The sequence below is a fragment of the Bos taurus genome, chromosome 16 (assembly GCF_002263795.3).
Source record: "Bos taurus isolate L1 Dominette 01449 registration number 42190680 breed Hereford chromosome 16, ARS-UCD2.0, whole genome shotgun sequence".
NCBI lineage: Eukaryota > Metazoa > Chordata > Mammalia > Artiodactyla > Bovidae > Bos > Bos taurus.
This window is the reverse complement of record NC_037343.1, coordinates 59,485,232-59,510,091: the sequence shown is the minus strand read 5'-3', so window position 1 is coordinate 59,510,091 and position 24,860 is coordinate 59,485,232. Positions and strand designations below refer to the sequence as shown.

The following is a 24,860-nucleotide window of genomic DNA, read 5'->3' as shown; positions in this document are numbered from 1 at the left end:
CTTATGCCATTAACAATTTGTGGCATATTGGGAGGAATTTGAAAAGTAGTGTATGAAGGCTTTTTCTTGTACTGAGTCAGATGGCTATATGGGTGACACTATGGAGATACAGTGACCTCGTTGAAGTACTGACTTTAAATAAGTAAAAGGCACTAAAGAAATCCAACTTGTTCAAGCTTCAATAACTCAAGATCATACCTCCCTGAAGAGATGAACACACCAGATTTAAAATCGCAGAAGGAAGAATACTGCTGATTTGCTCCAGGACATGCTATCACTCAGGGCCAAACCAGATATGGGAGGATTTCTATTGATCAAGGTGGATTAACAAGGACCAGAATTACCCTGCTGCCTGGAACAAGTAAAATTTTTATATTTTCCCATATTATTTAAATCTTTTTTAAAATATAATCAACTATTTGATGCAAAAACAATATTTTTGTAGAGTTTATAAGTAGAAGTAAAATGCATGACAATAGCACAAAAGCCAGAAAGTTAAAATCATTAAGTATAATGTTATAAGGTTCTTAACTATAAATGAAGTAGTGTAATAACACTTGAAGTTAGACCATTATAGATGAAAAGATATATACTATAAACTATAATGTAAAACAATATAGAAAATAGAATCGTAAAAAATACAAAATTACTTCAAAAAGCATTAAGAGTAAAATGAGAGAAAGGAACAGATATGAGAAACAAAACAAACAGTAAGATATTTATAGTAGATTTAAACCCACCCATTCAATTTAAATGCAACCAATCACATTAAATATAAATAATTAAGTATAAACACATTAAATGTAACTAGTCCAAATACCCCAACTGAAAGACTGGATAAAAGATCAAGACTTAACTATATGTTGCCTAAAAGAAACCCACTTTAACTATAAAGAGACAAGTGAATTAAAAGTACTAATAAAAAGATGGAAAAAGAAATTCCATGTCACAAGTCACAAGTCACAAGAAAGCTACAATAGCTATATTAAAGTCAGATAAAGCAGATTCCATGACAAAGAATATCACTAGTGATAAAGATTGGAGAAGGAAATGGCAACCCACTCCAGTGTTCTTGCCTGGAGAATCCCAGAGACGGGGGAGCCTGGTGGGCTGCCGTCTATGGGGTCGCACAGAGTTAGACACGACTGAAGCGACTTAGCAGCAGCAGCAACAGTGATAAATAAGACTATTTCATAATGATAAAATACATAATGATATTATGTCTTCATCAGGAGGATATCATAACCTAAATGTCTATGTTCCTAATAACAAAGTTTCAAAATACACAAAGCAAAACCTGATGGAACTACAGAGAAAAATAGGCAAATCCACAATTAACCAAAGACTTCAACAAAGCTGTCAATAATTGATAGCAAATCAAGAATACAGAAGACTTGCACAACACTATTTACGAACTAGACTTAACAGATACTTATAAAACACTCCATTCCACAATAGCAAAATACACATTTGTTAAAACAAATAAGTGCACACTATACTGAGTCATAAAGCAAGTCTCAATCTAAATCACATTTAGATTTATTTAAATGGATTCAAATCATACAAAGTATATCCTGACCACAAATTAGGAATTAGTAACAAAAAGACATCTGGAAAATCCTCAAATATTTGCAAACTATATAAACCTCTATAAAGCCCATGAGTCAAAGATAACATCAAAGGAAAAATGAGAAATTATTTTGAACTAAATGAAACATGCCACAGCACATTTGTGAGGTGGAACTAATGCAGTATTTAGAGGAACATTTACAGCACGGAAATGCCTTTATCGGGAAAGAAGACAAGTTGCAAATAAATGGCCTGTGCTTCTATATTAAGAAAGTAGTAAAGGGATATCAAAACAACAAATGAAACCCAAAGTAGATAAAAGAAAGTAAATAATAAATATTATAACAGAAATCAGTAAAATTTCAAAGAAGAAAAAAATAGGAAAAAAGACAGTGAAACCAAAAGCTGATTCTTGGACCAACACAGCTGATAAACTTAAACCTACCAGACTGATGGAGGGTAAAATAGGGAAGACAGAAATTCACAATATCAGGAATAACAGAGGTAACATAATTAAAGATTCTGAAGTTATTAAAAAGATAAGGAAATATCCTAAACAATTTTATGCTGATAAATTTAACTACTTAAGACAAAAAGGACACAATCCTTCAAACACACAAAACAACAAAAGATCAAGAACAAATGAATAACATAAATTTTATATTCATGAAAGAAACTGAATTTGAAGTGAGAAAAATTTTCCCACAAAGAAAATTTCAGGTATAGATGGCTTACCTGATGCATTCTACCAAACACACAAAGCAGAAACAATACCAATTCTATATAAACTCTTCCAGAAAATTAAAAAAGAAACACTTTACAATGCACACTGTGATGTCGTGCATGCATGCTAAGTCACTTCAGTTGTGCCCAGTGCTTTGCGATGGTATGGACTGTCGCCTGCCAGGCTCCCCTGTCCACGGGATTCCCCAACAATACTGGAGTAGGTTACCATGCCCTTCTCTAGGAGATCTTTCCAACCCAAGGATCAAATCCCTGTCTCTTATGGCTCCTGCAATGGCAAGCAGTTTACTTTCTTTAAAGTAAACACAGTAGGATGTACCACACTGTGATTTCAGGACACTCTAACACCAAAGCCAGAGAAATAACACAAGAAAACCACACACCAATATTCCTCCATGAATACAGATACAAAATTCTTTTTTTTTTTTTGGCCATACCACACAACATGCAGGATCTTCATTTCCCCACCAGAGATCAGGGATCCAATCCAGGCCCCCTGCATTGGAAGCACAGAGTCTTAACCACTGGACTGACAGGGAAGTCCTTAAAATTCTTTAAGATAACTTTAGCAAATAAAATGAAGCAAATCAAGCAACATATAAAAAGATAATAAAACATCAAGACCAAGAAGAGTTTTATGCAAGTGTGACAAGTTGGCTTAAAACTCAAAAATCAATGTAATTAGGAAATTCCCTGGTAGTCCAGTAGTTAGGACGTGGCTCTTTCACTGCAGTGGCTCAGACTCAATCTCTGGTTAGAGAACTAAGATCTCAACAAGCCACATGGTTCTCCCCACCCCCTAAAAAAACAATGGAATTAATATTAACAAACTAAAAAAGAAAACCTATGTGACCACTTCAATAGATGCATCTGACAACATCTATTCCTAATTGGGGGGAAAAACCTATTAAGAAACTAGGAATAGAAAGGAATATCTTAAAATTGATAGGGGGCATCTACAAAAACACCAACAAACCTAAAGCTAGCATCACACTTAAATAGTAAAAGACTGAAAGCTTTCCCAAGAGAGGTCAGGATGTCTGCTCTCACCACTTGTATTAAACATTAACCTGGAGGTGCCAGCCAGTGCAATCAGGCAAGAAAAAGAAAGAAAAGGCATCCTGACTGGAAGAGAAGTAAGTCTTTATTTGCAGACATTATGTACAATCTTCGTATAGAAAAGCTAATAGAATCTGCAAAATACCCACTAGAAATAACACGTGAGTTTAGCAAGGTTGCAGCATACAAAGCAAAAATGAAAAGAAGAATCTGTTATAGTCTATATACTAGAAATAAATTAGAAACAAATTTTTAAAAATATACCACCCACAATATCATCTAAAATTGTCAAATACTTAGGAGTAAATCAAACAAAAGATCTATAAGACCTGCACACTGAAAGCTTTATAGAGAGAAATTTTAAAAGACAAAATAGAGAGATGTACACTATTAATATATTAATTCTCCCCAAATTGATCTATAGTTTCAACACAACCACAATCAAAATCCCAACAGGCTTTTTGTGCAAAATTGACAAGCTGAGTCTAAAATTCATTTGGGCATGGAAATGATCTAGAAGAGCTAAAATAACTTTGAAAAAAGAAAAAGAGAATTTGTACTTGACCTCAAAACTTATTACAAATCTACAGTAATAAAAACAGTATTCTCTGAGTCAAGATAAACAGTAGAATGATGGAATATACCAAAGGCCAGATACAGACACCCCCGCCCCATGTATATTTGATTTTCAACTAAGGTACAAAAGCATTCAAGTGCTGGAAAAAACAGACTGTTTAACAAATGGTGCTGAAACTATTAGATATTCATATTTTAAAAAAGAAATTTCAATCCTTATTTTGGACTAAATACACAAAAATTAAATCAAAATGGATCACAGACTTGAAATCATAAAACTTTTAGAAGAAAACATAGGAAAAGTCTTTGCAACCTTCGATTAGATAAAAATTTGAGTAAGACAGGAAAAGCACAATTCACAAAATGAAAAGATTCCTCAAAATTAAGAACTACTCTTTGAAGACAGTGTTAAGAATATGATCAGGTATGTCACAAGCCCTTAGGAAAACAGTTTGGCAGTTTCTTAATGGGAAAAAGCAACTGCAAATCACATATGTGATTAATAGTTTATATCCTGAATATGGGGCTTCCCTGGTGGTTCACTGGTAAAGAGTCCACCTGCCAATGCAGGAGACACGAGTAGATTCCTGTGTTGGGAAGATCCCTGGGAGGAAGGCATGGCAACCAATTCGTTTTCTTGCCTAGAAATCCCACGGACAGAGGAACCTGGCGGGCTACAGGCCATGGGGTTGCAAAAGAGTTGGACACAACTTAGCAACTAAAACAAAAAAATCCAGAATACAGAAACAACTCATGTAACTCAATAAGACAAATCCAATTTATTTATTTAATTAAGTATAGATGATTTACAATGTTTTGTTAATTTCTGCTATATGGCAAGGTGACTCAGTTATACATATGAATACATTCTTTTTTATATTCTTTTCCATTATGATTTATCCCAGGACACTGAGTATAGTTCCCTGTGCTATATAACAGGTCCTTGTTGTCCACTGACAAAACCAATTTAAAACCAGACAAAAGATTTGATTTGACATTTCACTAAAGAAGATAGATGAATGTCTGATAAGCATATGAAAAGATGCTCAACATTAACTAGTCATCAGAAAAATGCAGATCAAGATCACGTTGAATAGGGCTACACACTCCTACATGGACTGAAATTAAAAAGACTTATCATACCAAGTGCTGGTAAGGCAGTGAAACTGGACTGCCATACCCTGCTGGTGGTAAAATGATACAAGCACTTTGGAAAACAGTTTGGCAGTTTCTTAAAATGTTAAACATAAACCTATCACATGACCCAGTCATTCCGCTCTCAGGCGGTTGCCCAAGAGAAATAAAAGCATATGTCTATACGAAGATTTATACGCAAATGTTCACAGAACCTTTATTCGTCATGGCCAAAAAACTAGAAACAACCCAAACGTTTGGGTAAACTGATAAATAATCATGGAATATTTACTCAGTGGCATACTCCTTGGTTAAACAAAGGAATTAACTGTTGATACAAGCAACAACATGGGTGAATCTCAAAATGTACTAAATGAAAGAAATCAGATTACAAGTAAGTATATATTACATGATTTTATTTATATAAAATTTTTGAAAATCCAAACTAACCTATAAAGACAAAAAGTAGACTAATGGTTGTCTGGTGATGGAGTGGGAGGGATGGCACAGAAGGATTATAAACAGGTGCAAGGAAACTTTTTAGAAGAATTAGATGTTCATCTTCTTGATTGTGGTGATGGTTTCATGGTTATTTAAATCTGCTGTATAACAAATATAACAAATTGTTTTTTTAAGATGCATGTATTTTTTTAAGACATATGATCAGAATGTAACATTTTAATTCACTTCACGTTGCCATATTGCCCATAGCTCAAAGAATCACAGATTTTGAAGAACTGCAATTCATTCATGCATGCGTGCTAAGTTACTTCAGTTGTATTTGACTCTTTGTGACCCCATCGACTGTAGCCCGCCAAGCTCCTCTGTCCATGGGATTCACCAAGCAAGAATAATAGAGTGGGTTGTCATGCCCCCCTCCAGGGGATCTTTCGGACCCAGAGATCGAACCAGCATCTCTTATGTCTCCTGCACTGGCAGGCAGGTTCTTTACCACTAGTGCTACCTAGGGAAAGTTAAATTCATAACTGGTTCACACAGCATGCTATGTTTAAATCATGCTTTAAGTTTCTGAGTCCTTGAAATACAAACCTTAGGATATTTTTAAATCACAAAGTATATGCACCATAAAGCCAGGTTCAAGAGGAACTGAGATGAACACAAATCAGGCCCAACAAGAGGCCAGTGTTCCTAGGTTTCTGAAAAAGAACACAGGAATTCTATAAATATCCTAAAATATCTCTTATATGGCCAAGCTCTGATCAATGTTTGGGTTGACTTGCCTCTATAAAAGTAGATTCTCTTTTCAGAATTTCTCATATCAAAAGGGAAAACCACTTGAAGTGTAAGTCCTAGAATAAATAAAGCTATGCCCCAGATGAATACAATTCATGGTTCTTATGACTGTGTGGTCTCTTAAATTTCAATATTCTTACTGGCTTCGTCAAGCATAAATAAAAGGCTGACAAAGACACGCTTTCAAAGAGAAAAAAAGTCCTATTTTTATACTTTGTATTACTGCTAAAACTACATAAATTTAGATTACCATTAGAATTTGTATAAACTTTTTTATATGTAGAAATATTCACACCACTCACCATAAACAGCTTTCTCATGTTGTCTACAGTTAATAAAACTTGGACAACTCTACAAAGATGTTCAATTATGACATCCAAAGCATACCCAGCACATCAAATGCCATTATTTTACAGTTACAGTGCTGTATAAAGCACATAGGTAAACTACAGGTTCAAGGTTCAAATTAACAAACATCACAGTGAGTGCTTTTTACAATAACAGTTTAAACTTTTTATCTATGAGAAACCAAATTATATAGTAGTGAAGAGAACAGACTCAAGAGTTAACTGCCTGAGTTCCAATCTCATACTAGCCACCCACTTGCTCCATAACCTTGGCCAAGTTCCTTTACATCTCTGTGTCTCTGATTCCTCACCTATAAAATCCGGATAATAACAGCATTTACTTCATAGGATAGCTACAAAGATTAAACAGACATAAAGAACCTAGAACTGTACCTGGCTCATGTAAGTATTCAAGAAGTTTTACATTATTGTTGTCATTATAATCATGATTATGACTAGCACTGTTATTAGAGTTAAGGTTACTGTATTGGATAATTAACACTTATTACTGATAATATGAAAACCAAGAATATGTCTAAGAATTAATATAAAAGAAAGATGTAAATAGACATTTTTCAAAAGAAGATATACAAACAGCCAAAAAGCATATGAAAAGATGTTCAACATCACTCATCATAAGGAAAATGAAAATCAAAACCATGATGAGGTATCACTTCACACTGACTAGGATGGCTTTAATAAAAGAGAATAGAAAATAACAAGAGTGGGTGCAAGGAGGTAAAAAAACTGCAACCTTATACATTGCTAGTAGGAATGTAAAAATGCACAAATGCTGTGGAAAAGTTGTAGTTTCTCAAAAGTACGTATAGACAATGAAGAGGGTTACATAACATTTGAATGTACCTAATATCACTGAATTGCATGTTTAAATAATTAAAATAAAATGTGGTATGTATATTGTACCACAATAAAAAAAAAAAATGATTGCAAAAGAACATATTGGTTACTCTCTCCAGCATCCTCACTTTTATTCCTTCCATTCACCCATGAACTCAAACCCGTTTTTACCTATGTGGTTCCAAAAGAGGCACAGAAGGTAGGATAAGACATATTGCTAAATTCTAAGAGTACTTCAGATCAGATCAGTCGCTCAGTCATGTCCAACTCCTTGCGACCCCATGAATCACAGCATGCCAGGCCTCCCTGTCCAGCACCAACTCCCGGAGTTCACTCAGACTCACGTCCATCGAGTCAGTGATGCCATCCAGCCATCTCATCCTCTGTCGTCCCCTTCTCCTCCTGCCCCCAATCCCTCCCAGCATCAGAGTCTTTTCCAATGAGTCAACTCTTCCCATGAGGTGGCCAAAGTACTGGAGTTTCAGCTTTAGCATCATTCCTTCCAAAGAAATCCCAGGGCTGATCTCCTTCAGAATGGACTGGTTGGATCTCCTTGCAGTCCAAGGGACGCTCAAGAGTCTTCTCCAACACCACAGTTCAAAAGCATCAATTCTTCGGCACTCAGCCTTCTTCACAGTCCAACTCTCACATCCATACATGACCACAGGAAAAACCACAGCCTTGACTAGACGAACCTTTGTTGGCAAAGTAATGTCTCTGTTTTTCAATATGCTATCTAGGTTGGTCATAATTTTCCTTCCAAGGAGTAAGCGTCTTTTAATTTCATGGCTGCAGTCACCATCTGCAGTGATTTTGGAGCCCCCCAAAACAAAATCTAACACTGTTTCCACTGTTTCCCCATCTATTTCCCATGAAGTGATGGGACCGGATGCCATGATCTTCGTTTTCTGAATGTTGAGCTTTAAGCCAACTTTTTCACTCTTCACTTTCACCTTCATCAAGAGGCTTTTGAGTTCCTCTTCACTTTTTGCCATAAGGGTGGTGTCATCTGCATATCTGAGGTTATTGATATTTCTCCTGGCAATCTTGATTCCAGCTTGTGTTTCTTCCAGCCCAGCGTTTCTCATGATGTACTCTGCATATAAGTTAAATCAACAGGGTAACAATATACAGCCTTGACGTACTCCTTTTCCTATTTGGAACCAGTCTGTTGTTCCATGTCCAGTTCTAACTGTTGCTTCCTGACCTGCATACAAATTTCTCAAGAGGCAGATCAGGTGGTCTGGTATTTCCATCTCTTTCAGAATTTTCCAGAGTTTATTGTGATCCACACAGTCAAAGGCTTTGGCATAGTCAACAAAGCAGAAATAGATGTTTTTCTGGACTCTCTTGCTTTTTCCATGATCCAGTGGATGTTGGCAATTTGATCTCTGGTTCCTCTGCCTTTTCTAAAACCAGCTTGAACATCAGGAAGTTCACAGTTCACATATTGCTGAAGCCTGGCTTGGAGAATTTTGAGCATTAGTTTACTAGCGTGTGAGATGACTGCAATTGTGCGGTAGGTTGAGCATTCTTTGGCATTTCCTTTCTTTGGGATTGGAATGAAAACTGACCTTTTCCAGTCCTCTGGCCACTGCTGAGTTTTCCAAATTTGCTGGCATATTGAGTGCAGCACTTTCACAGCATCATCTTTCAGGATTTGGAATAGCTCAACTGGAATTCTATCACCTCCACTAGCTTTGTTTGTAGTGATGCTTTCTAAGGCCCACTTGACTTCACATTCCAGGATGTCTGGCTCTAGGTCAGTGATTACACCATCGTGATTATCTGGGTCGTGAAGATCTTTTTTGTACAGTTCTTCTGTGTATTCTTGCCATCTCTTCTTAATATCTTCTGCTTCTGTTAGGTCCATACCATTTCTGTCCTTTATCGAGCCCATCTTTGTATGAAATGTTCCTTTGGTATCTCTGATTTTCTTGAAGAGATCCCTAGTCTTTCCCATTCTGTTGTTTCCCTCTATTTCTTTGCATTGATCGCTGAAGAAGGCTTTCTTATCTCTTCTTGCTATTCTTTGGAACTCTGCATTCAGATGTTTATATCTTTCCTTTTCTCCTTTGCTTTTCACTTCTCTTCTTTTCACAGCTATTTGTAAGCCCTCCCCAGAAAGTCATTTTGCTTTTTTGCATTTCTTTTCCATGGGGATGGTCTTGATCTCTGTCTCCTGTACTTAGGAAAGTCTAAAAATGCTACTTTAAACAGCTCATGACATAGTTTAACACAAATATATTAAACTGGAAGCAGCGACTTAGGAACTTGGATAATAGAAATAGGGTAATACCCGCAAAATGTACTAGATTGTAACTCACATTCCAGTCTTACTCACATTCTAATATAACTTCACCAAGAATCTTTACATCACTAACCTTACACGATTACTTCCCAATAAAATGGAGAAAAGAATGATGTTTCATAAATTTATTGAAAAAAAAATGCAGGGTATTTTGAGACTGTAGGGAAAAATCCAACATTGCAAAAACATATCATTTTATATAATATGCTCACAGGTAAATGGAATAACATTGCTGGTTGTATAAGCAAAACATTACTATTGCCAGTTAAGCTTCAGGTAAGGAAAGATTACTGGCATGAAAAAGTAATGCAACTATTTCTCAAGGTATGACAATCAAGGGGGGCTTCCCAGGTGGCACTAGTGGTAAAGAACCCGCCTGCCAATGCATAGGACTTAAGAGACACATGTTGGATCCCTGGGTCAGGAAGATCCCCTGGAGGACGGCATGGCAACCCACTCCAGTATTCTTGCCTGGAGAAAACCATGGACAGAGGAGCCTGATGGGCAACAATGAATGGGTTCTCAAAAGAGCTGGAGGCAACTGATGTGACTTACCACACAGGCATGACAATCAAGTTGTACACTAAAAATACCTAAAATGCAAATACCTAAAAATATCCTCAAACTGATTAAAGGTGAGCTTGAAAAAGAATGACTTCGGACTTTCTAACCTGAGCAAAACAGCAAGACTTATGGCTATATCAAATCCTCTAGAGCAGGGGTCCCCAACTTCCAGGATCTAAGGCCTGATGATCTGAGGTAGAGCTGATGCAATAATAATAGAAATAAAGTGCACAATATATGTAATGCCCTTGAAACATCCTGAAACCATCCCTTGCCGCCTCTATTTCAGGTCCATGGAAAAACTGTCTTTCACAAAACTGGCCCCTGGTGCAAAAAGATTGGGGGCCACTGCTCTACAGTATCTTTCTGTTTCAATAGGAATCACCACATATGATACTGTTCTTTATCACGTTATCAAATAAGATTCAGACATTAGCAAATAAAGCATTTCTATGAGGATGAATACTACTCTGAAGTCTTTATGAAGCCAGAAAATACTAAAAGTTCACTCATTTTTTAGATTTGAACCATGTTTTTGGTTAGTGCTGGGCATCTTTTTCAAGGTCTGTTCTTTGAATCAGGCTAACCACTATCCACTGGGCAAAACCGGTCCACTACAAAACAGAAATGTGCACTAGAAAGGCCTTGGGCTTTCTCACTCAGAGATATGCCTGAAATTTATAAACAAACAGAAAATTTAACAGTCAAACCTACAGAAAAATCAAGAGAAGAAAACACTTATATGTTATATCCTGCCCAAATTTAAATCAAACAAAATCTCCTACAAACTTCCACAATATTAACTGGATACAGGATTCTACATTTCATTCTTAAACCTCTCTATGTTACTATTAAAAGTTAAACTACTTTGTTCCTTTCTAAGTTTGCTCCTATTACATGCTAAACAAATAGCTAATGGATAAAAGACAATTTGGGTTTGATTTCAACTAAATAGCATTTTAGAAAAGGAGAAACGATGGAGGCAGTAAAAACATCAGTGGTTGCCATGAGCTCGGAGGTAGTGGGTAGGGAGAGATGAACAGAGCACATAGGATTTTTAAGGCAGAAAAAAAATCTGTATGCTTTGACTCCATATTCATGCTTCCCTCATTCACTGGGAAATATGCCATTAATCAAAAGGAGTACCATTGAGAAAAAACTCAGTTTTGAAGGTAAGTCATTAGAACTCTGAGCATATTTAATAGGTGCTAAATAACATGTAAGACACTACATGCACCTGTATGCTCAGTTGTGTCCAACTCTTTGCAACCCTATGCAGTGTAGCCCACCAGGCTCCTCTGTCCATGGGATTCTCCAGGCAAAAACACTGGAGTGCTTGCCACGTCCTTCTCCAGGGGATCTTCCCAACCCAGGGATCGAACCTGTGTCTCCTACATTGGCAGGCAGATTCTTTACCTCTGAGTCACCTGGGAATTTCACTACAGGAAATCTATGCAAATATACTTCAATATGTTGAATGTAGCAATACAGAAGTAGGACTTAAAATTATGAGCCATATTTTCATACATTTGTGGGAGGAACTGCTTTCCAGGAAGGTCACACAAATTTGGCACTAAGTTTCAGGCCTTTAAAAACATACTCTTCTAGGAATTCGGCCTAAGGAAATAGTCAGAAGTTCAAAGATTTGTAAACAAAGAGAATCAGTAGACTGTAAACAAAAAAATTTTGAAAAATGTTAATATTTAAAATAGGATAATGGTTAGATAAGTTATGTTAAATTAGTCATTGACAAATTATATTTTCAAATAAGCTTCAGTAATAAAGCAGTGTGACACTGGCATATGAATATACAGAGACCAATAGAACACAGTAGAAAATCTTGAAATAAACTAAATTGTATATGACAATCTAGTAAAGGATAAAGGAGACATCTTAAATCAGTGGAGGAAAACATGAATTATTCAATAAATGTTGCTAGGATAACTGAAAAACCATCTTTCTGAAAATGAAATTATATCCATATCTCATACCTTATACCAGGATGAATTCCAAATGGATCAAAGATTTAAATGTATTAAAAAAAAAAAAAAAAGAACTAGACAAACCATGGGAGAGTTGGAACTTCAGAATAGGAAAGGCCATTCTAACAGAAAACCAAAAAGCCATAAAAGACTGATATATTCAACTGTATAAGAATAATTTCCTCATAGAGGAAAAGAAAAACAAAACACAAATTAAAATACTGTCAACTCACAACAGACAAAGGGTTCTTAACATATTAAGAGTTCCTGCAAATCACTAAAGGATCCAACAACCCAAAAAAAAAGGGCAAAAGATATGTACAGTCACAAAAAAGGCTATATTTAAATGACTCTGTATGATACTCAATCACACTTAAGGTAAGATTTGAAAAATTAGAACTATGACTATTTTTTTAGATTGTCACATTAAAAAATACTTGATAATTCACTATGGAACATAGGCACTCTCATACATTGATATATTAGTAGCTTAGTAGCGTCTGACTCTTTGCAATCCCATGGACTGTAGCCGGCCAGGCTCCACTGTCCATGGAATTCTCCAGACAAAAATACTGGAGTGGGTTGCCATTTTCTTCTCCAGGGGATCTTTCCAACCCACGAACTGAACCTGGGTCTCCTGCATTTCAAGCAGATTCTTTACGGTCTGAGCCACCTGGGAAGCCCCATACTTTGGTGAGAAATATAAATAGGTACAACACCAAAAAAAAGCAATTTGAGACTATCTTTCAAAATTTTAGAAAACACATGTCTCTGACCTTGTCAATTCCATGAATTTTTGTTATAGATATACATAAGCAAAATGGTTTATTTTCAAGATTATTTATATACTATCACCTGTACCAGCAAAACTCAGGGTTAAATGATGATTCTTCAATGCATCAAGCAGTCATAAAAACAATATGGAACCACTTTATGAATGGACAGGAAAATATATCCAAGATACAGTGATAAGTATGTGTGAAGGGGAACTACAAGGGAGGAATAACACAAAGTGTAGATGAATTCCTATAATGGGTTATCATTTCTGTTTTTTAAAAAAAAAGGAGGAAAAAAGCATACACAGAGAAAAAACTATACTATCAATTCAGATACAAAACAATTAACAACAACCAGCTTCAGATCTCCCCCCAGAACACCAGACCAACTTCCTTTGGGGGCCTATTCCAGCCATTTCGTTAACCTCACACACACACACACACAAACACAAAACTTGTTTGACCGTGCAGCTTGTGGGACTTCCCAATCAGGGACTGAACCCACACCCTTGGGAGTGAAAGCAGAGTCCTAACCAGTGGACAGACAGGGAATTCTGGACCCTGAATTTTTTTTTTTTTTAACCTAGATTTCTTGGATCCTACACTTGGCAGAATTTTTTATCTATCTAGCTACTTCTAGGGGCTTCCAAGATACCACCAGTGGTAAAGAATATGCTTGCCAAAGCAGGAGAAGAAAGAAACATGGGTTTGATCCCTGGGTCAGGAAGATCCCCTGGAGGAGGATATGGCCACCCACTCCAGTATTCTTGCCTGGAAAATCCCATGGACAGAGGAGCCTGGTGGGCTACAGCCCACAGGGTCACAAAGAGTCGGACACAACGGAGCATATCTACATCTACACACATGAGACAGGTATGGAAGGATACACAAAAATTTCAAACATTTATTGATTGTGTGTGGGGCTGGGGGGACAATGATTGCTTGCCAGATGCCAAGTGAGGGGCGAGGAGGAGGGGTGAGAGGCCTCATGGTATATCCTTTTATACCTTTTGAATTTTGAAAGAAGGAAACATATTCAGTTCAGTTCAGTTCAGTTGCTCAGTCGTGTCCAATTCTTTGCGACCCCATGAATCGCAGCACGCCAGGCCTCCCTGTCCATCACCAACTCCCAGAGTTCACTCAGACTCACGTCCATTGAGTCAGTGATGCCATCCAGACATCTCATCCTCTGTTGTCCCCTTCTCCTCCTGCCCCCAATCCCTCCCAGCATCAAAATAGAAATATATTGGAAAATTTTCAAACATTGTGAAAGCCAAAAGGAAATACACTATTAGAAAAAAGTGTGATATACAATAGATGCAATATGATACCAAATATGCACAAATGAGTATATCCATATAGAAAAGACTGAAATAAAATACAATAAAATATTAAAATAAGAATTATCTCTAAGAGGTAGAATTACAGCTGATTTTAATTGTCTTCACCTTTTCCTATAATTCCAATTACTTACATTAAGCATGGATTACAATCATAATCAGGAAAATAGTATTAATTTTTTAATGATATGAATCAGAGAGATTAGAAATTAAAAGGGAAGATATAGTTACAGGTATTACCCAGGGTTCTAAGGATCATAAATGAAATATTCAAATTTCCTTAAAACATCCCTCCAATCACAGAATAAAGAATTTAGGAAGAGACCTAATCTGGCCTCTAGTCCACCTCTAAATCCACCACTAAGAGATTATTCTTAACCTCCTACTTGGTGGATGTTTTGACCATTTTTGTTTTCTGTTACCTAGGGAATGGTACTTCCAGCACTTCCCTTAAAGACTGTGAAACTAACAATCTGGTATTTCTCACTGACCTTCAGCTTTGAAAGGCCACCTCCCTAAGGGAAAGCAGTAAGATCTAGAAGCTAAAACAGGAGGCTGAGGAATCTGAGGTTAAGAGTTCTAATCCTGACAAACTGTGGAATTTGTCTCCAATTTGGGGAATAAGCTAAATTTCCTGAGCCAGTTCTCTTACTGAGGAAACTTAAAAAGATTATTTAGAAAAATATTTAGGACCACCAACTTTTTAACTTTTCACACTATTCTGAATTTTGTTTTTGTGCCTTATGGTAAAATTTTTCCTTTCTAAATTTTCACTCTCCCAAGGACTATCTGCAAGTATTAACAATCTCTTAGACCCAGCTATCTGGGTTTCCCTGATAGCTCAGTTGGTAAAGAATCCATCTGCAATGCAGGAGATCCCGGTTTGATCCCTAGGTTGGGAAGATCCACTGGAGAGGGATAGGCTACCCACTCCAGTATTCTTGGGCTTCCCTTGTGGTTCAGCTGGTAAAGAAGCCACCTGCAATGCAGGAGACCTGGGTTCGATCCCTGGGTTGGAAAGATCCCCTGGAGAAGGGAAAGGCTACCCATCCCAGTATTCTGGCCTGGAGAATTCCATGGACTACAGTCCATGGGGCCACAAAAGAGTCGGACACAACTTAACGACTAGACTAAACAACAATACCTGCAAAGGACACAAGGTGAACACAACTTGAGCCATGCTGAAGATAACTTATGGGGAAATGAGAATGCAATCAGTCTCTAAACTGGATCCTTAAGTGCAAAACAACCGCAGACAACTAATTAATGTAACTAAACACCGGGTGAAGGAAGGTAAAACTCAGACTCCTAACACCTGAACCCTGCTGGTAGCGGTAAGATGAGCACTACTATGGAACAGCACAGCAAGTGGTTTTTTTATGCTCTCAAGGGCTCCATTTTTCTTTTCTTCTCTCTCTTTTTTTTTCACTATATTCCCACTAACCCCATTGAGCTGGGCCTCAGGACGTCCTTTTTTCCCCTACTATTTACATATCGTGTACTTCTTGATGGCTTCCTTCCCACTAGAAAGCCAACCACATTAAACTTGTAAAGGGTTCTCTACCAACAGGTCTTGAGAAGCACTTGATAGCCTTTGGGAAGAAACACACATCAGAGAGCAGGTATCCCACTGCCAAGGCCGGGTGAAGCGGTTTCAGTAGGGCTCTCAGCACACTTTAAACTCCTCCTCCTGGTTAACAAGATGGAACACCTCTCTAGTTACTTAAAAGTGATTCCAACAGGGCAGGACAAGGGAGCAGACAGCTGAATTTTTTCTGGATTAACTCAGCCATTAGTTGAATGCTTTTTTGTGGTTCACCTACTTAAAAGGTGATCAAACCACTTTGTGCTACTGAAGAGGGCAACTGCTAAGAACAATTACATAAACCCTCTGCTTTAATTTACCTCATGCTTCTTTCTAATGAAACAAAGTGTTAGAAACCACTGCCTTGCCACCACTTCCTCAGTAATCTCAGTAAAGCCTACTTTGCCATGTGAATCCCTTTTCTTTTCCTTAGCAAATCAGAAAAAAATTATTCCATTCAACATAACAGGACACAACTGTACATCATCTTTTAAGGGGCATGTACTGAATCATATTACCTGAACAATATTATATTAATATATCATTTTAATATGTAATATATTAATATATCTGAAAATATTATCTAAAAAAGACAAAGGCAATCTTTATTTATTTGTTAAATATTAAATATTTGTTTAATTTAAAAATTAAACATTTGTTTAAATTATTCTCAGATAAACAGGGCATTCTAGAATTTCATTTTATTTACTCCAGAGAATGTATACAGATCCTCAATTCCATACCAGCAATTCCTAAATCCAAAAAGCTGTGAACACTTCTTTTATAACTTCTCTAGCAGTAAACTGACCTATAATGACATCATATTATGTATAGTCTTATACCATACTTGGTGTGAATACTCATTTATTTAATGGCTAAGAACTACTAACCTGACTGATTCTTGTTAAGTTTCTCCACATACCCCAGGGGGTTTATGTCACTGTATATATACCTTATTTTCTAAAATCAAAAGTTTTGAATTCTGAAACACTAGCTCAAATGGTTTTGGAAAAGAGATTGTGGATGTACAGTTTCTATTCTGTAAAAATATTTTTGTTCTTTGAAAATGAAATAGCAAAAACGGATAACCATCAAGGACCAACTGTATAGCACATGGAACCCCGCTCAATGTCATGTGGCAGCCTGGATGGGAGGGGAGTTTGGGGGGAGAATGGATACATGTACATGTAAGGCGGAGTCCCTTCGCTGTTCACCTGAAACTGTCACAACATTGTTAATTGGCTATATCACGACACAAAATAAAAAGTTTAAAAAAAAGAAAGAAAGAAAATGAAATAGCAATAAACCAACATGACAGACGGTAGAAAAATACTAAGATATTGTAAAGGAAATGATCCACCATCTGTGACATTCGTAGAACACAGAAGTTAAATGACTACACAAATTTTCTCTCAAAGGCAAAAGGGGGGTCTGTTTGAAATCAACATAATTTAAAATAAACATTATATATCTAGGCCTTCTTGAAAGTTTTAACTTCAGTGGAGAACTGTCTACTACTACTGTGCATACAATCTATTGGAGATCACAGGAAATTTAGGTGTCAACAAAGTCAGTGTGCCATCCGTGATGTGCCATGATTCCTACAGATTCCTAAAACATTAATACTGATTTGTAAAAGCTCAATTAATAGCATTTGAGGAAATTAAAACACTTAAAGTAACATGAATATGTTTGGGGATATACTGAGTACATATTTACTGATTTTCTTCTGGCAATCAATTAGCTAAAGCACGTAAAACTTTTAGTCTTGGTTGAGCAACTTCATTTATCTACATGTTAATACACAGTAGGAGTCATGGGGTGCATATTTAAGATGTGTAAGAATGAGTGATTTGCTAAGAATATTCAAAGTGAAGTATGCTAAGATCATGCTGTGTAAGGCCAGTTGAGTCAGTCACAACTAATTCATACTGCACTAAAATAAAACAACTTCTTGGACTTGTTACTGATTGCAACATTTTAAGTAAATATAGAAACATTCTCTAAAAATGCAATAATATATACTTTCTAAATTAAAACACCATCCTTTAATTGGTGGAGCATAAACAATATTATTTACTACAACCAGGTAGGACTTCTGTCCCTACCAACTCATATCCAGTTCTTGAGACACTCTTACCAAATTTTCATTGCCATATTTCTAGCACTGTATGATATTTGATACAGCATGATTAATTCCCTTTTTTTCTGCTTGCTGAAACTGTACCAGTCGTTAGAAACTTTCCAAGAGGACTCTACCTGTCATTAATAAACAATGAGCCATATATTAGCTTAATGGTATACAATAATGCTGTTATTTATTAACTGAATATTTTAGATAAGTCCTTCCCATACTATTAAAACAATATGGTTTCTTGGTGATCACTTCATCATGATAATTGTATTTCCCTTCTAGTTATTAAAGAGCACTGCTGTGCATACACTTGCAGACCTGTTGTACTGATGGGTGCAGAGCTCCAATGCCGCCACAGCTAGAGACCGGTATCTTAAATTTCCCCCAAATAGTGTCCTTCACTCATCATCCACTCATGGTAAAGTAGTTAATTTTAACATCCTCATTGTTTACCAGAAAGCACAGACAGTGAGGCTGGCTTCGCCGCTCCCGTTTCCTTTTGCTGGGCTGCTGAGCTTTTTCAGCCAATTGACTTCGCTTTGAGGCTATAAATATCTGAAAAATGTTCTGCATTTGATGCTCTTGGATTCTGCATCCATATTTAGCTGTTTGTGGCATGCCTTTGTTTAAGCTACTCTACCACCCATACAGTCAGTCAGGTTGAGATCTGGATGGTCAAAGGACAGATGGATCAACATTCAACAGACACTGACTTACCACGGGGGAGGCATCAATCTGCTAGACACTGTGACAATGAAGGGAGTGGCAAGACAGGAATACAAAGATCAACAAGACAGACAGACTCTCTGGTGTCAAAAATTTTATAGTCTTGACGGGCATGGGCACAACTTACAATAGCAGTAGTAGAAGACAAATGAAACATTTTACAGCTAAAAGAAAATGAAGAATAGCATGATTTTCTCTTAGTCCTGTCTCAAAGATGTGCATTTGTTTGTGTTCTAAATATAGATCCATGTATTATAAAGCTCTGAACATATTCCAAAAAAGTTTCCACTCATGACAACACACAAAACTCTGGATGTAAGTATTATCTACCAAAGAGCCAGACCTATCAGTAGCAAACTCAAAACGGTGTCCAGTCTTCAAATTTTGTGAGGCAAACTAATAAAATATTGTTTTTAAAAGTTTGTGTAAATAAATAAATAAAAGTTTCTGTTAAGATATCTGAGGGGAAGGGGGTAGTTCTGTTTCTGTTTGCATACTGATTTCAAACATAAGTATACTGCAGAGGATGTGAGCCATAACCAGAAGCCAACAGCACTTAATACAGCTCTTTACTTTAAACCCTATCTTTAAAGCCCACATGGCTATTTTAGGTCAGGTCTCAAAACTGAATGAGCTGGATCTGAGACCCCCATCTCCACCTTCCTATCTTGTGAAAACATTCCAAACAAATATACATTTGCCCTCAACATTCCTTCTTTCAAAACTCGGTTCATTGACCTTTTGATAAAAGTGCTCCCCAGAAACCCGACAGTCATGATTTAAGTGCATTAAAGGCTTGCTTGATGCCTGGCCTCAAGTCAGGCTGGAAGCGGGAGACCAAGTTGTAGGTAAAATAATAGGGCAGGCCATAGAATCAGAGAACTTTAAAGCTAAAATATACCATAGATACCAATTACTCCAGACTCCACATTTTATGTAGAAACCTAAGCACACGGACTTAAAATTACTTGCCCAAAGTTAGACAACAATTTGTGGCAAAGCCAGAATGAAAACCCAGGTTCACAATCCCCAGCTGCATACTCTACACTAGTTTCTGGATTTCTTTAAAAAGCATTTGAATACATTCATCAAAGTCTCTTCCAGTTGTGTAAAATAACCTTGATGTTCCAAAACAATCAGCATTTTGAACACACAAAACAAACAAATAAGAAAATCAAAACAAACTTTTCGGAATTGATTTTCTACATTCTATTATTTTTGCATCAAAGCTTTTCTAAGAGCTGTACAATAGGCAACTTAAAAACTACCCAAGGATATAGAAAAGTCAAGAGTCATTAAGATAGTTTTAGAATATTTACATCAAACTAAAGACAATAAAGTAGTATCCTCTAAGAGCCGCCTTAGAGGAAGGAAAGTAGCAGTACTAAATAGCAAATAAAAACTATTTCTGGTTAATTGATAGGGAAGACAAAAAAGCTACAATGCAGTAGAAAGTCTGCAAATTAACTCTGAAATGCACATTATATATGTGTTTGTGAGAAAGAATATACATGTATATGTTTAAGAGGGCTTCCCTGGTGGCTCAGATGGTAAAGAATCCGCCTGCAATGCGGGAGACCTGGGTTCGATTCCTGAGTTAGGAAGATCCCCTGAAGGAGGGCAGGGCAACACACTTAGTATTCATGTGATTGCAAAGAGTCGGACACAACTGAGCAAATAAGCACACCACATATATTTAAGAAACAATATAGACATACACACACATATATACATACACACACACACAAACCTAGGCCTAGGAATGGACTACAAAAACAAGCACATTCATTTTATGGGTTACATTCAAAGTATGTAGCTAACACTAGGTCTAGAAAACCCAGACAGAACTACTGAATTGTCATATATACATATTTTTGCAGTAACAAGGCTAACTTCATACAAAAAAACAATATGCAAAAGAAGTACATAAGAAAAGATAGGACAGAATAGGAAAAAGCTATAAGTTCCAATATACTTTAATTCAAGTTCAACTGCAGATTTTCACCAACCTTTGTTATAAACCATCGGCTAAGTAGGACTAGCAGGTGAACGAAAAATCAGGCACTAAAGTTTTTCATTTGCTGAGACTGAACTGGATGACCTTGCATCATCTCCCACTTCTTTGCTTTAATTCTTTCAGTTAACTAAAATAACATCAAGAAACATTTACAAACAGCCAGCAAAATACAAAGTGCTGCATACATAAATCCTTTAAAAAAAGGCTACAAAAACTGCTGGAGTTTTAGAACTGCAAGGACCATTAAGAGATTATTTAATCCAATCCACTCATTTTACAGATGAGGAATCAGAGGTCAAAAAAGTGATCTGATCTGCTCCAAATCACATAGACACTTAGCAGCAGAACTGGGACAAAAATTCGTATCTCTGGACTCCTAGTTCTATGATCTCTCTGATAGTGATAGACAAAGTCTTGAAATCAACTAAACTATCCAGGAAGACAACTTCAAAGTCACCGTCACTCCTGAGTAGTAAACACATAACCTGCTCAGGATGGAAAAAAAAAGCCAAAAACACATAAAGTAATTGATCACTATAAGCTTAGATGCACGTGACTGCAGGATAACACCTTAAACTTGTGTTGATTTCAGGTGCTTCAAGTTTGCCATCTTATACTCAGCAACATGACTAATGTCTTTTATATCCCTGTGAGCTAAGTGATAAACACCTTGACGTTTCAGTGATTTGGAAAGCCACAGCTCAGTCCTGAATGCCAGGCTATAAATCTTTGGGCTACAGGTTTTCAAAATCAGCATGGCTTAAACGCTGCCACAAGGCTTGCCCTTATAGAATCTCATCATTCAGTTTTAATTAAAGAGGTGGTTACTAGGAATGCAGAAAGGGAAAGTTTTAGTGTGTTCATCACTTTTTAACTTGCTGAGTAGCAATCCAGTCACTTTACAAAGAGCACCAGAAACAATAGTGCAATCTGAAACAATCCACACCCCTTGGACTAAGTGCTTGCCTTTGGAGAGTGAGGTTCAGAAAGAGGTTATAGAAAAGTAAGACTATTCCCCTTCCCAAATAAATACTTTTGATTTTTACTTTATTATCTTAACCTCCACTAAGCTTTTTCATAATATCTTGGTTTGCAGTCTTCCCTTGCTCAAGACTGATTGATTTCCTGGTGTCTTTTCTTGAAGGTCGGCTGACCCCCTCCCTTGAAGTAACTACCTGAAAATTAAGGCTTTATATCCCAACTCCACCTTAAACTTACTGCAGGTACCTGAAAAGGTCCAAAGACCATACTGAGTCACATCTCTCTCAAGTACAAGTCTGCAGAAACTTGTCAGAAACGCACCCCCAGAACAAAAAGGGATGTGGGAAACGGACCCAGGATGGATGGGGACTGAGAACGGATGGGACTGAGACTTGGGGAATGCATTTCTGCCTGAGCAAAGAAACATCAGCCTCTAAGACGGCCTTAGGTCCTTACCGTACACGCGGACCCAGCTCTGTTGCTGGCACACGGACTCCAGAAGAATCCGATCCAACATGCCACCGGCCATGGCCCCACTGACCGGGACAACCGCGTCCAGCTCCTCCGGGGGGAGCGGCGAGTCGGACTCCAATCCCGGGAACATCTCTGGCCAGGACAGCGCCTCCGCGGCTCCTCCGGACGACAGGGAGAGCTCCATGGTGCCCCGGAGGGACAAGGCGGCGGCGGCGGGGCGGGCGCGCAGCTCCGCGCCCTGCCTGCGGAAAGGGGAGGCGGAGAGCGCAGTAGCGGGGGCACGGACCCGAGCGGCAGCCGGCGCGGACGCGGCTCACCTCCTTCCCCGCCGCCCACTGCCCGCGGCTCGGGCTCTGCAGCCCACCTGCAGCCGGCGGGCGGGACCCAGGCCGGGAGGCGGATCCAGCGTGGCCCCGGGCGGGGGGTGGGTCCGGGCTCAGGTGTGGGTCCCTCCCGGGAGGGACGTAGAAAGACCCGGGAGAGGCGGCTCGCCCGCCGGCCCCCTCGGAGCCGCCTTTCTGTGCCCCCGCCGGCGTCTCCCGCGGGCCGATCGGACCGGGGCTGGGGATGGAGCGGGGCCGGGCAGGGCTGGGCTGGGGGCGTCGCCGCCAGGGGCCGCCCCCTTTGACCGGCTCCCGCCGCCGCCGCCGCCGCCGCTCAGGGGCTCCAAATGTCCACTCCCTCAAGCCTGTGGGGAGGGCGGTGGCCCCGGGTTCTCGCCCGCCAGTCTTCAGCACCCTCCCCAGGAATGAACCCGGTCCGCCCCCTAACTCTCAGGCCACGGCTCCCGCCGCGGCTGGGGCTCCGGCTCCGACTCCGCCGCGGATCCCACAAGCCCGGCAGCCGCGGCGGTGGCGGCGGCAGGCGGCATCCCAGGGTGATAGGCCGGAGCAATCGAGGGCCGAGGGCCCAGCCGCGTGTGCAGAGGAATAACGAAGCGGAGGAGGAACTGCTGCCGAAGGCAGGAAAAATCAGACACCGAGTTATTCACCCAGCCGGTACCGCCTACTTCCCAAATTCTCTCTCCCCGACCGCCCTACAGTGCGTTTCCCGGTCTCCCGGTCTCCCCAGCTGCTGCTTGAAGTGGAGCCGGCGTGAAGAGGCGGGGAGGAAAAGGGATGCGGGAAATTTAAATAAGAAAGGAAAAGAACTTCCCTTTCCCCTCTCCCCCCTCTTCCTACTCCTTTCCTTGTATGTATGCGTTTATGTCTATATTTATTTGGACCAACGTTTCTTTCTTATTGGACGGAGAGATTGGAGAGGCTGTTTTATTTTACAGTCACCCTAGGGGAAACGCTTCCTTCCTTCCCAGAGAAGAGAGTTGGCAGCGGGGTCTGGGATTGTGGAATTGTGTGGGATCCGCGCTCTGCGCCCTGTCCGCGCTAAAGCTGGACTTGTCATCGGCTTAGAATTGCATGGCTCAGAAGTGTGGTGTGGATGGATGGACGGGCCTCGCAAGCACATGAAATGCTCAAAAGCCCAGAATTAGCTAAGCATATTTCTCTTTTTTAGCCTTTGATCTTTGTGCAATATCTTGGCTTTTTTTTTTTTTTTTTTGCCAAATCTTCTAAGGATATCTCTTGCGTTTTATTTTTGGTCTATTCGTAGACTGTCTCCCTTGACCTTGGGTTTAATTTTATGCCCACCCAAGGCGATATTATTTACCAATTCAGCTTTAAGAGTGGCTGGAAAAGTAATAATTATCATTTTAAAACTGAACAGTAACCACTTAAAAGTGTCTTGCACATAGTACATCTCCAGCAGTGTTTCTTGAACATGGCTATGTAAAACCGAACAAGGATTCCACAAGTGTGTGTGTGTGTGTTTTCTCTTTTTGGAGGGTTTTATTCTGTGTTTTCCCCCTGTTTCTCTCTACTTAGCACAACAAGACAAGGAGAGATTTTCAGTTTCTGTATTGTTTGGGTTTATCAAGAGCTATGAGGACACATTTTGTTATTTTCTCCAAACTCTTATTTAGAGTAATAGTGCTTCATAGCAGAAAGTAATCTTAGAGAGAATCTGATCCTGCTTCTTGCTTAACAGGTGAGAGAACTGAGGAACAGTCATGTTAGCTGGCAAAGCTTCAATGATAACTGGTTACTTCAGCTTGGAACCCTTTGTGATTAAGTTTGTTGATACGTGGCTTGGTGATGTATTGAAGTGATCATTTCCAGTATCTAGAACCCTGATTTCTTACTATCTGACTCCATATTCAGACTTCTTAGTCTAAGTATCAGATAGCTCAGTGTTTGGGTGGACAAAAGAAAGTGCTGAAGCTAGAGATTTGGAGCCTAAATTCTGCACGAAGCAGAACTAGAGCATTTTTAGGTACATTAAATTGCTGTTTAAGTCATGGTAACAAAAGTCAGAAGGCAAGGAAGTAATGGGCATCAGATGTACATATTTGAGCACTTTTTAGTCAATATATA

At 38.7% G+C, this 24,860-nt stretch overlaps 1 protein-coding gene across 3 annotated transcripts in view; it reads right to left on the bottom strand.

Annotated features, from left to right (window-relative positions):
• RASAL2 (RAS protein activator like 2) overlaps window positions 1-23,310 on the bottom strand; it is a 397,752-nt gene extending 374,442 nt beyond the window's left edge. For all 3 annotated transcript variants that reach the window (XM_005217241.5, XM_002694157.7, XM_003587091.6), the window contains exon 1: window positions 22,414-23,310. In XM_005217241.5, the coding sequence (XP_005217298.1) occupies window positions 22,414-22,615 (202 nt within the window). In that variant the 5' untranslated portion in view covers window positions 22,616-23,310. The remainder of the gene's footprint in view (window positions 1-22,413) is intronic.
• Between the last annotated feature and the right edge of the window lie 1,550 nt (window positions 23,311-24,860).